General features: G+C 40.1%; 1 protein-coding gene across 1 annotated transcript; it reads right to left on the reverse strand.

Moving 5' to 3' along the window:
* Window positions 1–14,615: 14,615 nt before the first annotated feature.
* On the reverse strand, window positions 14,616–15,463 carry LOC115677581 (ethylene-responsive transcription factor ERF098-like). The gene has a single exon (XM_030600768.2). It carries the CDS (start codon window positions 15,427–15,429, stop codon window positions 14,926–14,928), a length of 504 nt encoding a protein of 167 aa, XP_030456628.1. The 5' UTR covers window positions 15,430–15,463; the 3' UTR covers window positions 14,616–14,925.
* Between the last annotated feature and the right edge of the window lie 328 nt (window positions 15,464–15,791).

Genomic DNA, 15,791 nt, shown 5'->3' on the forward strand with positions numbered 1-15,791 from the left:
GCATTACTGTAAACTCATAGTGTCCATATCTCGTCCTAAACGCCGTCTTTGGTATGTCTTCCTTCTTAATCCTCAATTGGTGGTAACCAGTCCTTAAATCAATCTTAGAAAACATTGACGCTCCTTATAATTGATCAAACAGGTCATCAATCCTCAGCAGTGGATACTTATTCTTAATAGTCACTTGATTCAACTGCCTATAATCAATACACAGCCTCAACGACCCATCCTTCTTTCTCACAAATAAGACCGGCGCTCCCCATGGAGATGCACTGGGATGAATGAAACCTTTATCTAGTAACTCCTGCATCTGAATTTTCAGTTCCTTCAATTCCGACAATGACATCCTGTAGGGTGCTTTCGAGATTGGCTCGGTCCTAGGGGCCAACTCGATTACAAACTCCACTTCTTTTTCAGGTGGCAGTCCCGGCAATTTCTGAGGAAAGACATCGAGAAAGTTGCACACCATGGCTATGTCCTCTAGCCTCGGCTCTTCAGCCGTCGAATTGACCACAGCCACTAGAAATCGTTGGTACCCTTCGTCCAATAACTTAGTCACTTCTAGTGACGAAATCCAAGAGACCGAGGTTCCTCCTCGATTTCCCACAAATTCGAATCTAGGATGTCCAAACGGATTAAATTGGATCACCCTGCTACTACAGTCCATTACGGCCCTCTGTTTAACTAACCAATCCATGCCCACAATCACATCAAAGTCAAACATAGCTAAAACTACCAGGTCTATCCTTTCTTCCCTATCACCAATCACAATTTGACAATCCGAGCATCCTAACGAGACTAACACCTTATCATTCAGCAGGGTAGCAACATGTAGTACAACATCAAGCAGTCGCAGTTCTATTCCAGTTAGTCAAACAAATTGTTCAGACACAAATGAATGTGACGCCCTCGGATCAAACAACGCATATGCAGCATGATCATAAAGAGAAACCGTACCTGTGGCCACGCCTGGTGCGTCCTCAGCTTCCTTTCTCGCCATTGTATATACTCTTCCTTGGGCTGGCGGCCTATTCTGATTAACCGGTGGGGCAGCTCCAACTTGGTTTCCATTCCGGGGCGGTAGCGGTAGCGCAGGCGACCTAACCTGTCTGTTGTTGGGGCAATTCCTTACCTGATGGCCTACTCCGCCACATCTGAAACATGCTTCACCCCTATTCGGGCAGGGTCCACTTCCATGCCTTTCCCCACACAATCGACATGGCCCATTATGAAAGCGGTTCGGCTTCCCGATATTTCTATTAATGGGAGGGACAAAGCGCCGATTTCCCGCCATCGGTTTCTTCCCGAAGTGGCGGTTGTCCCTAGCCGGGGCATACCTTGATCCAGAAGCAGCGGCCCTATCCGCTATATCACGCTCAATAGCTTGGGCCCGCTCATAAATCTCATTATAGTCCCTCAGATTCAGCGATATCATCTGGCTACGGAGGTCCGGCTTCAACCCATCTCAGAACCTCCGGGCCCTATCCAACGGGTCCTCCACCATCCTCGGGGCAAACTTAGACAATCTAGCAAATTCTGCCTCATACTGGTCTACTGTCATATGCCCCTGACTAAGCCTCATGAACTCAGCCAACTTTTACTCCCGTGCACTCTCAGAAAAGTACTTGCCATTGAAGGCTTCAACGAACACAACCCAAGTCTGAGCAATACCAGTAGGGAATACTCTTCCTCTGGTTGCCTTCCACCAATCACTCGCATTTACTTGGAGCTGGTACACCGCCAAGGTTACTTTCTCTTCCTCGGCGCACCCTAGTACCTCAAAAGCCTTTTCCAATTCCTCTACCTACAGCGATGCAGCCTCAGGGTCGACTTTACCATCAAACTTAGGAGGCTTTAACTTCAAGAACTGCTCAACGAACAGATGCACCGGTTTGACCGGTCGGACCGGGTTTAGAACCGATTTGGATCCTGGAGCGTGAACTACACGCTGCGCTCACTCAGGTGGTGCGTGTGGGCGCGTGGGAGCTCCGTTTGGAGCGTGCTTGGTCTTGTTGTGTTCATATCGACGTCCTCTACACTCTAAAATAGTTATTTTACATGTTTGAGGCTTTTAAAGGTATAAAAATGCGTACGGAACCCTAAATAGGCGTATTTTGGGGGTATATTTGCATTGTTTATTCCTTCTAACCTGTATTTCACTATGGTTTTGGAAATACAGTAGCTAGGCTACGTGAAAATGACCACATATATGTTGTGTAGAGTTTGGTTCGGTGATAGCATGTATATGGTTTGACGTGCTTGCAATTTCCTAATTCTGAGCATACTAATACAATGGCTGGAGATCTTTATGTCTCGAATTTCGCATATGATTGTATTTGATGTAATGAATTATTTGTAAGTTGGTGATCATTATGTGAGGTCACGTAATTTTCTTTTCTAGTGGGAGTTCGTAGGTTGGTAGAATTCAAAGGAGTTCTCACATAGAACTTAAAATTTGCGCAAATTAAACAAGTTAATGATAGTAAAGCAATCATATGCCGAAACTGATTGGGAATATAGTGAACTTTCATTTTGATATCTTTTGTTGAATTATCATTAATTTAGTTTGTCTTTGCTGCAAATTAAAATGTGTGTTTATGTGGAAAATGTGCTATTATTGATTCTATATATATTATGTCAATGTGTAGTAGAAATTGATTATGGCTTTGGCATCCAAGACCATTGTGGCTGACCTCAACAAGGGTGAGAAGCTGAATGGTGACAATTATGATATTTGGCACCAAAAAGTTCAGTATATCCTTAAGGAGCAAGAGGTTTTGGAAACCCTCAACCACACCATGGATGAACATGAGCATGGAACTTCTGCTCAACACAAAAGAGATCAAGAAACTTATCAAGCTTGAAAAAAGAAAAATAGCATTGCTCGCATCACATTACTGAGTTGTATGCAAGATGATCTCACGTGTGAGTTTGAAAGTTATGACAAAACTCAAGCAATGTGGGTTGCCTTGAAAGATAAGTTTGGGGGTACATCTGCCACTAAGTTGAGGAGGCTCATCATCAAATTTGACACATACCGGAAGCGCTCAAATCTAACGATGAGGCAGCATCTTCGGGAGATGTCAAACATGATACGTGAGCTGAAGTCGGCAGGTCATACCCTAACTGATGAACAGCAAGTTCAGGTTGTTATAAGGTCTCTTCCTAATAGCTGGAAACATATGAAAATCAATATGACGCACAATGAGAATATCGTCACTTTTGACAATATTGCACGTCATTTGGAATTAGAAAATGAGCGCCTAGAGGTTGCAAAATACTCTACCCATGCTTATGTTGCGGCAAAAGAACACTACAAGTGCCATAACTTGTGTACGGCGCTCACTTTGGTGCTATAAGTTTTTTTTATCACTTTAGTGCTAAAATTTTTGAAAAACGATCACTTAAGTGCCAACTCCGGTGCCGTACACAATTTTTCGTCGGAAATCCGACGTGACATTTTTTTTATTAATTTCTGAAGTTGACGTGGCTCGCCGGAGATTGACACTTAAGTGATTTTTTTCAAAAAATTTAGCACTTAAGTGATCATTTTTCAAAAATTTTAGCACTTAAGTGATCATTTTTCAAAATTTTTAGCACTGAAGTGATCCAAAAAAAACTTTTGGCACTTAAGTGATCGTTTTTCCTCCGATTTGGCACTTAAGTGAGCTGGCGAAAACTTTTGGCACTAAAGTGAGCGCCGTACACAAGTTATGGCACTTATAGTGTCCTTTTGCCCTTATGTTGTTGAATCAAGTTCGGGCAAAGCTTCGGGCTTTAAGCGCAAGAGGAACCATAAATTCAACAACAAAGGGAAAGAGACTGATCAGGCACCTAAGAGAGCTAAGACCTTCCGACGCAAGAAGTGTGGTGGGAAGAAGGACAAGGCCAAGATGAAGTGCTACAATTGTGGGAGATGTTATCTTAATTCTAGACTTTGGTTTTAGATTAATGTTAAAAGATACTTTTTATGTACATTCTTTTAGACGGAACTTAGTTTCAGTATCGTGTTTGGACATATATGGCTACTCTTTTGAAATTAAGAACAATGTTGTTTCTTTGTTTCTTGATTCAAATAAGGTTGGGTACTGTAATATGTCCAATAGATTGTATAGATTGTGTTTGTCTCCCAATTATATATACGTCGCTTATACTGCTGAAAAAGGTTGTTTCCCAGAGACCTCTACCTAAGAAACAGTCTTATGCATTATGGCATAAATGGCTTGGTCACATCTCTAAGGATAGAATAGAAAGGCTGACAAAGACTAACATTCTGCCTTCTCTTAAAAATGACCTAGAGACATGTGTAGACTGTTGTAGGGGTAAAATGACCAAGATAAGAAAGAAAACCACAGTCCGAAGTTCTGACCTGTTGGAGGTCATTCACACTGACGTTAGTGGACCCTATACAGCAATCTTTTGTAGAAATTTTTATTTTATCACATTTATTGATAACTATTCTTGATATGGCTATCTGTACTTGATTAAGAGAAAGTTTGAATCTCTTGACAAGTTCAAGATTTTTCAGACTAAAGTCGAGAAACAGTTGGGAAAGGTCATAAAAGTTGTTAGGACTAATCGAGATGGAGAGTATTATGGCAAGCATGGCGATGCTGGACAGCTTAAAGGGCCATTTGCCAAATACTTGGAGGTTCTGGGATAGTGGCTCAATTTACTATGCTTGGGAGTCCTAAGCAAAATGGTGTGGCCAAAAGGCGCAATCGCATCCTTATGGAAATGGTGAGAAGTATGATTAGTAGGACAAATTTACCTAGTTTTCTGTGGGGTGCAGCTTTAAAAACAGCTTTGTACATTCTGAATCGTGTACCTACTAAAGCTGTTCCATTGACTTCTTTTGAGTTATGGACTGGACGTAAGCCTAGCTTAAACCATCTTAGGATTTGGGGATGTCCTGCAGAAGTAAAGTTGTATAATTCAACATTAAGTAAGTTGGACTCCAGAACCACTCGGTGTTACTTTGTATCTTACCTGGATCATTCGAAGAGATATCGGTTCTATAATCCCAATGGACGCACAAGAATTGCAGAATCATAGACAACGAAGTTTCTGGAGTTTGATGTGGCCGAAGAAAATAGCTACTCACAAACTATTGAGGATAACAGTACGGTAGGTAATATTGCATCTTTTTATCCTCCCATATAGATAATTGTGGAGTCTCCCACACCACAGACTGAACCTGTGAGGCTCAGGATCCTGTTGTCGAGACAACTCCTAATGAAGTTCCTCAAATCTCTTAGGTGTAGGATGAAGTTGTTGCTACTCCAGTTAGGAGATCTATTAGGGAGAGACGATAAGCTGTACCACCGGACTATTTAGTCTGTATAGGAGAGCAAGACTATGATATCGGTTTTGTGGCTAATCTAGTGACTTATGTAGAAGTTGTTTCTTGTCTTCGGTCAGAACTGTGGTTAGATGTAATGAGAGATGAAATGCAGTCTATGAAGCATAATGGTGTTTGGGAACTTGCTGAATTAACTAAAGGTTATAGACCCATTGGCTGCAAATGGGTGTATAAGACTAAAATGGACTCTAAAGGAAAGATTGAGAAGTTTAAAACCAGACTGATAGCCAAGGGTTTCACTTAGAGAAAAGGAATAGACTATGAAGCAACTTTTTCTCCAGTCTCTTCTAAAGATTCTTTCAGAGTGATCATGGCATTAGTAGCTCATTTCGATATGGAGTTACACCAGATGGATGTTAAAATTGCATTTCTCAACGGAGACCTTAATTAATAAGTCTATATGGTGCAACCCGAAGGTTTTGCGGCAGATGATTAAGGTACGCTTGTATGTGTTGGTTTTCTACGGAACATGCATAGTTAAATTAAATATAAATGCAGCGGAAAGATATAATCATACATGTATCTCCAAAGGCGTTGTTCATGCGTTTCAATCAAAAATCGGAAAACCATAGGGGGTTAAACGGATTACCTTTCGTAGTGTACCCAAAAATGATTTCGGTTCGGATGTTCTTTAGTTCGAGCCCTACAAGCGTCGGACCTCTGGTTCAGACACACCACCAATTGCACGACGAACGGAAGGAAGAACTTGCGTGATCACCAATATAATTGTGCTAGCAATCTTGTGGCGACAATTCTCCGCACTCTCAATATTTCAGTCACGGCGTTGGAAGAGAGAAAACGTATTTTCTTAACTCTCACGAACACATGATAATTCCCTTATTTGCACTCTTTCTTCGTCACCCTCCAGCAACCGTTGCTGATCTCCACCCTTCACACGATCAGCAACCATTGCTGATCGTGTGTGCATAGAGCACACGATCAGCAACGGTTGCTGGCTGCGGGTGATGCTCACGGTCAGCAACAGTTGCTGACCGTGGGTGATGCACACGGTCAACTGCTGACCGTGTGCATGCACCACCATCTTCTTTGTTTTTATTTTTTTTTAATTTAAATTAAAACACACGTGATCAGCAAGAAGCTGATCATGTGCTGAACATACACTTTTAATTAATTTAACTTTATAAAATTGAGAGTGCAAGATCATTTGGCACATTAACATGTGTCCACTTTAGGTTTGCGTGTGCATCATATGCACGCACGCTCATGACTAAAAATAAAATTAAATTAAATCACATTTTATTTAATTTCAATCTGACTAATCGATTGCTATAATTGCAAACATATTTGCAATATCGCATCTCCTGTTCAACATCATCCTGAATTGGTTATGGTATGTGACATCCCTAGGTTCATCACTAAGCTGGTAGTAAGACTTGCACTAACACATTAGTACTCCCAAGAGAATTGATTGTCCCGATCAATTTCTAGGTCCTACAAGCCATGATTGATATCTTGCAATATGTCATGGCTACCCAGACAGTGTGAATGCTTTAAGAATATAATGAACCTGTCAGCTTTGGCTACAGTGCAATTCAATCCCTCTGTCTTACTATGTCCCGATCGAATAAAGACCATGGAATATTTGTCAAGCCACCAATTCGATCATATGCACAAACCTAATTGACATGCATTTTATATGAGACACGAACATTTCATTCTCGGTTACAACCCCGGTCGAGGATTTTAATGCAGTGTCAAGATTAGATTGCATAGGACATCATTATTGTACCTTGCGTATAACAAGGAGACAGATTCCATTTTGCGCACATGTGTAACTTCGTATGTGAATGAACTATGGCCATCAAGTACATAGACGGATCAACGAACCAGCAATATGTGTACCTGTGAACCATAACCATCCAACACACAAGTCAACACTGTGCCTTAGGTCTAAGGATTATTTACACAAGACCAGAGCATGAACGATTAGGCATTAACCATGCTAAAAGCTTCCATGTTGCTAATCGTTACATGCGTGTCACGTTCAGTGAACTTGTTTGGTACAAGCACCTATGTTCTAACTCGTGCATCACAATACCCAATGACTCGTGACTCGTCATTCCCTTAAATATCCAATACTTAACGGTGAAGCTAAGAACATACCGGTCTCAACAGGATTATTGATATCCACTCAATGATCCATCGATCGAGAACAATTTAAAGATTCAGTCTAACTGTGAACCTGTCACACATATTCTTAACATCTCAAGAATAGGTCTAGTCACAACTGATCTTATGGAATCATTCATATATTTAAATAATTGGACAAATGAATGAATATGTCATTGCCATTAAATAAATAATAAAATTGAAAATACAACTTAAATCCCTAACATGTAACTATTACATGATGACTTTAGGGCATACATCTAATAGTATGTAGACTAAAAAAAGTCTATTTATGGCCTCAAGCAAGCTTCTAGACAATGGTACTTGAAGTTTCATAGTGTTGTCACTTCATTCGATTTTATTGAGAACAAAGTAGATCAGTGTATATATTGCAAGGTCAGTGGGAGGAAATTCATTTTCCTTGTACTCTATGCGGATGATATCCTGCTTGCGAGCAGTGACCTTGATTTACTGCATGAGACAAAGCGGATGTTGTCAAAGAATTTTGATATGAAGGACCGTAGTGAGGCATCTTTTGTCCTTGGCATTGAGATCCATAGGGATCGTTCTTGTCGTACATTGGGTCTATCTCAGAGGGCATATGTTGATTGTATCTTAAAAAGATTCAACAGGCAACAATGCAAGCCATGAATTGTTCCTATCATTAAGGGTGATAACCTGAGTCTGTCACAGTGTCCTCATTCAAATTTTGAGAAAGCCCAAATGAAGAATGTACCTTATGCTAGTGCACTTGGGAGTATTATGTATGCTCAAGTTTGCACTAGACTAGATATTGCTTTTGCAACAGAACTTCTAGGCAGATATCAGTCAAATCCAGGACACGATCACTGGGTAGCTGCCAAGAAAGTTTTGAGGTACTTAAAGAGGACAAGATATTATATGCTGATTTGCAGACATGTTCAAGACCTATAACTAGTAGGGTATTCGGATGCAAACTTTGCTAGCGATCAGGATGACAAGAAGTCGACAATATGATACATCTTTATCTTAGCAGGAGGTGCAGTATCATGGAAAAGCAAGAAATAGAAATCCATTTCATCTTCTACCATGCAAGCGGAGTTTGTAGCATGCTTTTCGGCCGCTACTTAAGCTATTTGGCTCCGGAACCTCATTAGAGAATTGACCATATTTAATTTTGTGGATAGGCCCATACAGTTGTATTGTGACAACAAAGCTACAGTATTGTTTGTCAACAATAACAAAGATCTCAAGAGGTCTAAGCATATGGAGGTCAAGTTCCTGACCATAAAGAAAACAATTCAGAATGGTGACATTACAGTAGAGCATATTTCGATAGATGATATAATTGCAGATCCACTAACTAAAGGCCTTCGCTCTTGTGTATTTGAACGACATGTCATTAACATAGGCTTGGGAGTATCATGGAATACTGTTAATTAGTGGGAGCTGTTTAGTTTTATGTTGCTCTTATGAAGTTTGTATCTGATTTTGTTACATTTTGTAATATTAAGATATGTATCAACTCTTTTACATTCAATGCGGTATTTGTGAATGTAGATTTATCAAGTTGAGTACACATATCTGATGAAAATCTCGAGGCATTGTATAAACCTTGAGTACAGCCTAGGGGCATTCTTGGTATTAGCCTTAACGATATGTCTTCTTATACATAAGGTACAATTAACTATAAGGGTAAGACATATGCAGGTTCGTTGGAACCATGAAGGATATCCTCAGGTTACACACTAGGTTTTGTGACACTTAAAGAGAGAGAATTTGGACTAACAAAATGGACAACACATGAAGTATCACTCATTATGAGGTATTATACATTTGCCACACTACCATATTGAATCCATATCAGTAAAGTTAAAAGCACTCGTGATCATGGAAGGCTCTATGTGAATACATGTAGTTATCGCCATGATTCGGTGTTCGAGACTTTATGGGATCGGATTGACTATTAAAAATAATCTCTAGACCAACATAAGGGTGTATGCACATTATGTTTCAATTAATATCGCCCAAGTGAGATAATGTAAGAATTTTCTAATGTGGGTTTCATTAATTAAGATTAACTGTAATAGTTTGATCTAATAAAGGTAAGATATATGGGTTCTTAATGGGGCTGGCTTAGTATAGGCCGAGTATAGCCCGGCCCGTGATGAGAGGGCCCATGGCTAAAACTCTATAAATATCGCTCAAATCCATTCCCTAACCTGATGATGCATAATTTGACTCATATACGGATCTAGAGAGGAATTTGTTCTCGCGAGTGGCAATCTCATTAGGCTAGTGTTCCGACAAAGGGTATAGTGGAGAAGCACTTGAGTTCGTGTTCGGAAACCGTCGCCAATTTCACGTCAAGTTCAATGGATTCCAAATCAGGTGCGCGAATTGATAACTTCTCCATTTACGTATTTCTGTTTCTGATTATGGTGTTCTTGGGTGTTCCATTTTCGTGGCCGACACTTGGGGCGTTGCACCTTACGCCGCCGTCGATAAATAACCATGCATGTAATTTTGAGCAAAGTGCGGTTCGGGTCAGAGATTGGAATGAATTTATTCGGGAGATGAAGAGGGCTGCATGGAAGCGTATGATTTACCTGGCAACGATGTTGGAGATGCTAGGAAAATCACTAATGTGGTGATTGTTGGGAAAATCCCCTATGATGTTTTGAAGATGACAAAGACAATCGAAGTCTACTAATATGTGTGTTGGTTAAGTAGTACCAAGTAATATATGTACAAGCCGAGATGCAAATGTTTGTCATAAATAGCACCAAAACATTCTTATATGAGGAGTGCTCTACCACTGTCAAGATGCTTTGTCGATATCTAAGGTGAACAAGACATTAGGTTATTGAAGATGTCTACAAGCTGGAAGGATCTTCAGATAAGGTGAATATCTGAAAGGACCTTGATCAAGGGTGAACAAGCCAAGAAGAACGAGGATGTTCGTGATGGCTTGAAAGTACAAAAATCGGATGACTGGTTGGATGGACCTGATAATGGTGAACAAGCCTATAATGAGGATGTTTGGTCAAGCTTGGAAGGACCATGAAGATGAACAACTTGATAGAGTCAAAATTGCCGATATGCTTGGATGGACCAGAAATATCAAAATCAATAGCGGGTGAGAGTAGCTATCTCATACAGATGAGGTGAAGATTGTAATGATATTTAAGGACTATGTGATATCCATGGTGTGATTCATTGGGAGAAGATCGCAAGATGTCTGGTGTACGTTTACCAGCAAACAGCACCAACAGACCTAAAGATTAGCTAACTGATGATGTTTATACCGAGGCTGAGACATCGTGTCATTAGTGGTGTTTGAATATCCATGTGAGGATGTTCGAGATTATAGCTGTTACAAAGGCTTTGAATTCGGAGAAAGATCACTAGAGTTAATCAGGAGCAGCTGTGGCATTTAAGAGCAAGTCTGACAAAAGTACACTGACATTGTTCTGGAACAGCCACTGTCAGAGAGCCGTTCTAACGATCTTTAGCAACGGTCTGTTGCTGGCAACGGCTAGAACCAATGGCTACTTGAGGATTTCGATGGGCAACGATCATATGAAGATGGCTGGCTATATATTAAGTCCAAGAGAAGTAATTAGGTTGGGTGGAACCGAACAGGATGAGTCTTGTGCTTTGAGTCTTCTTCTTTGCTCTGTTTTTGTTGTTAACTACTATTTCCTAATCTCAATATTTGTGTGATGCTATTGTTTGTAATCAGTGATAAGAGGAAGTGTAAAAGATGCAATAGCAGTACATGAGTCCTGATAGTGTGATCTATTGGAAATGCGGTACTTGCTGATTGTAATTTCTCTTGAAGATTACTAGTGGATTCCAGCCTTGTTGTGGCTGTTAGTTTCGAGAAATGTAGGTTTGGGGATAAAGCCGAACCACTATATATTTGCTTGCAAATCTTCTATTTCTTCAGTATTAGCATTACTTGATCTTTATCATCACGATTTATCAAATAACAGCACGTATCTGATTTCTACAAAATGCTTCTGCCAATATTTTAACTTGAACTTGTTATATTTCGCAAATGTTTTTCATAGTTCTCAAACAACCTATTCACCCCTTCTCTAGGTTGTATTGTTAGCCCCAACAGGAGAATGTGTCGGCGGCAAGAGCAAAGCGAAGCTTGGCTCCCGCCACCGATCTGGGCGAGGGCCAAGTGGCCTTGCCTGTGATCGGCGACCTTTGCCGGCCATCGCAACTAAGGGAAAAGGATTAACACTAGAAAGATAGAATAAGGAAAATTTTAAAAAGAAGAAGATAAATTTCAGATTGTTTAAAAAAAATTACAAAACAAGATCGTTTCATTTAAGATCGTCAACATTAGCCGCCAGTCATGTCACGTAGGACAACCGACGCTAATTGGACCATCACGTGATATCCAACCTAAATTGGCAGGATGGACTACATTGGAAGATGGTCAAAAGGTTTAGGATTAAATTGGGCAAATTGAAAGGTATACTTTTCTAAACAATTTTCCCAGTTTCTCGATTAAAAAAAAAAAAGATCCAAAGTTAAGATTGTGACATGCAAGAATAGTGTTGTAAGGTTAAATTCCTGTCTAAGCTTGGTCCATGATACTTAATGATTTGAATGCTTGATTCCAATGGATACTAGATGAGATTCGCATATCTGACTATTTAGATTACTCGGTCGATAACATAGTGAGAAATTGACATTTTTGACAACTCAAATCATTCGATCCACAGTGAATTGAGTCTAGGCAACAATTTATTTACTTCAAGGCTTTTTATCTCCCTTCTTTGTTTGTTCTCCCGTTTCCTTTGGGGGCAATAACATTATCTACTTTGGACCTTTTGCACGGTCCTCTAAGTTCATTTAGATCTAGAACTTTTTGAAATTATTCATGGTCGTTCCCCATTATATAGAACTACATAGCGTGTGGCTTTTGCTATTGTAGAATGCCAACTCATTAAATTACCGAACCAATACGATACATCGGAAACACCAAATGCGCATTGAATAAAAAAAAACCTCAAATGCACCTTTGTTCCATTTAAATCACGAGCGATGATAAGTAACTTTATCTTTGCATTCTTTAAATTTTAACATTTATAGCAGGTATGAGATAATTATAATAGCGTCTTGAGATGTAGCCGCCGCTAGTTTCCCAACCCCACCTTTTCTTCCCAGCAGGGGATAAAAAAAGGTAGGCGGTGCAAAGAGCAAAGAAATTAGAAAGTCCATCCTTTGAAATATGGGCATATATGCCTTACTAATCTTCATTAATTACAAATTAACATCTCAAATCAAATTCTCCTCCTTCCTCGTTCTCTTTCTCTACCGCATCCCTTCCAGCTCCTTCCCCCCCGGATGGCCAATAGCAATTGATATAGATGCGTAATGAGGATTTTGAAAATATGAATGTATTTTTTTTTTTGTTAATACCACGAAAATTTCCAAACTTATACACTTGTGACAAATTTACTCCAAACTAATTTTTTGACCACCAAAAATCTCACACTGGTGCATCTATGACAAATTTAACTTTCGTAAGTTTTCTTTAAATTTTACCATCAAATTGCTCCAATTGGATGACACGTGGTAGTTGACGGATATACCAGTTTAGGGTTTTGCCCTCCATTTATCACAAGTGTACCAGTCTGTGATTTTCCGTTATATTAATCCAATTTAATAGAAATTAATTAAGGGAAAATTTGTCACTAATGTATATAATTTGAAGTTTTTTATGGTCAAAAAGTTAATTTTTGATAATTTGGCATAAGTATATCAGTTTAGAATTTTTTATATAATATTAATTCTTTCTTTTTAATGTAATAGCTACCTGGATTTAGGGAAATCAAGCACAAATATCTCATTAATGATATCAAATGATGATTCTATGACCGATCAAAAAGATAAGCGCAGAGGATGACGCAAGTCCTGTCCATGATGACGCGGTCGTCGTTGTACGGCCAATTTTGGGAGAGGCTCTTGAACGCGCACACGAGCGGCTGACTACTAATTGGACTTTCTCCTGTGGGCCCACGTGGGGCCAATTTGAACAACCTTTGTCTAATACCCATATCGCGGTATCAGCGAAATCATATTAAATCTTAGTCTTCGACACAATCGCTTATCACTCACGACGTGGCACTCGGAAACGTGCAAGCCCCCAACTTTAGGTCACATAGAAAACGGGTTAATTCTAAAAAAATAACATCAATTTTACTTTGAGTGATAATTCAAACAAATAACTTTCACTTAAAATGAAAGATGACCAACGACTATTTACAGATATGATACTTTTATCATTTCCTATCTACGGAAGGCCTAACCAAAGTATATTTTCTACTATATTTAATTAACTTTCTTAACTTTTGAGGTCAAGATTTACCCCATTAGCAGTCTATTGTTTTGCATAAACGACATAAAAGGTCACAGTCCAACTCATTCCGTCCCCGAATTAGTTTGTCTCAAAGGAAACTCCGCACAAGCTCTGATCAATTTACCCCTGTTAATTACTCGATTTTATTGCAAAATAGTGGACTGTCGTGACATGAAGAGATTAATTAAGGTGGTGTGCCCAGACATGCAACCTTTGGTCAGATGGAAAGAAAAAGGAAAGACCGGTCACGGTCAAGGCAGACCAAGTTGTAAAGTAGAAGGAGCGAAACTGCTTCCTGGAGACCGAAGAATTCAGGTCAACATCAACAGCAATTGCCGGAATTCATAAACAACGAAAAACCCTAAACTGATACATTTATGATAAATTTATCATAAATTAATTTTTTGTCCACCAAAAACTTTAAACTGGTACACATATGATAAATTTACTCTCTGTTAGTTTCCGTTAAATTTTGCCAGCAATTTGTTGAGTCGAATGACACCACCCGTCTGTTTGTCACAGATTTATCAATTGGTTGTTTTTCGTGATTTAATTCAATTTAACGAAAGGGTAAATTCGTTACAAGTGTACCAGTTTAGGATTTTTGGTAATCAAAAAATTAATTTGGGGTAAATTTGTCACAGGTGTATCAATTTGGGATTTTTGGTGGTCAAAAAATTAGTTCGAGGTAAATTTATCGCAAGTTTACCAATTTAGGGTTTTTTGTAGTATTAACCTCCAAAATATGAACCCCTAAAATTTTGTTATATATAAGAGTTTTGTTTCAGCTTCAAAGCACCCCAAACACAAAATTAAACAAAAAATGCACCTTAAAACAGCAAAATCCTAGCTCAGCTTGGGTTTACCTCAACCTGGCCTCAAATACGGAGAAGCTCTTCCAAAATGGTTTCCTACGAACCCATTTCGGAAACTGTATCGTGGTATTTAACATTGGAAACCCGAGATATATTGCAACAATTTATTGAAACGAGATAACTTTAGCATCCTAGAAATCTTCGTCTGTATGTATACTAATGCTTAAACATGCACTCAACTACCCACGTTTACCCTACATGTCGCCTTGCGACTTCAATAGTTCCTCCAACAACATATCGTCCAGATACTCGAACTCGATCACATCTCTGGACGGCTCGGCGGGAGCTGACATAGTAGATGACGATGAACCTGGTGAAGAGGATGACGGCGGCGGCAACGGCGGCGGCGGCGGCAACAAGGATGTGGAGAAAGAACTGTGGTGGCCGGAGACATTGTGGAAATTCTGAGCGTAGTGTTGTTGCTCGTTGGGGAAGTTGAGGATGGCCATATGGCCCCGGAAGGCAAAGGCAGCCCGGTCGTAGGCACGGGCGGCCTCCTCCGCCGTCTCAAACGTCCCGAGCCAAAGGCGGGCGCCGTTCCTTGAGGGGTCCCGGATCTCGGCGGCAAACTTGCCCCAAGGCCGCCGCCGGATCCCTCGGTACCTGGGTGGATCGGATCGTGACCGCGATCCCGTATTGTTCCCGGTCTCTTCGTTGTTCTCATTGCTCTGATTCCCTCTTGAAGAAGACCCTTCCATGGCCAAGTGAAGACTATGATGATCTCCGTGTAAACTTTTTCGGCAAACTTTGAGGAAATGGATGTCAAATTCGACGGCAACAAACGAATGATGGAGGTTGGCATGTATATATAGGTTTTGGTCACAGATGAGACCGGCGGCGTTGAAAAGTTCAGGGGGGGGGGGAGGTTCGGAGAGAGACGAAACGAATTTGAGTACGTCGAGATACGTGCGCAAGTCAGATACGTGCGCATGCATTTGCATCACTCACGGGATGAGGTAGCAATGTTGAAAGCAATAATCAAAGCATGGATCGGATTTTTTTTTGGATTAATACAATATCAAATCGTAATAGTTGTGATAAATTTACCTCAAGTTAATTT

Source organism: Syzygium oleosum, unplaced genomic scaffold (assembly GCF_021117445.2).
Source record: "Syzygium oleosum isolate NSW1041296 unplaced genomic scaffold, Sole_v2.1 Sole_v2.30, whole genome shotgun sequence".
Taxonomy (NCBI): Eukaryota; Viridiplantae; Streptophyta; class Magnoliopsida; order Myrtales; family Myrtaceae; genus Syzygium; species Syzygium oleosum.

Bases quoted from the DNA above. Each gene is read 5' to 3' on its own strand.
- LOC115677581 (XM_030600768.2), bottom strand. From the start codon at position 15,429: ATGGAAGGGTCTTCTTCAAGAGGGAATCAGAGCAATGAGAACAACGAA.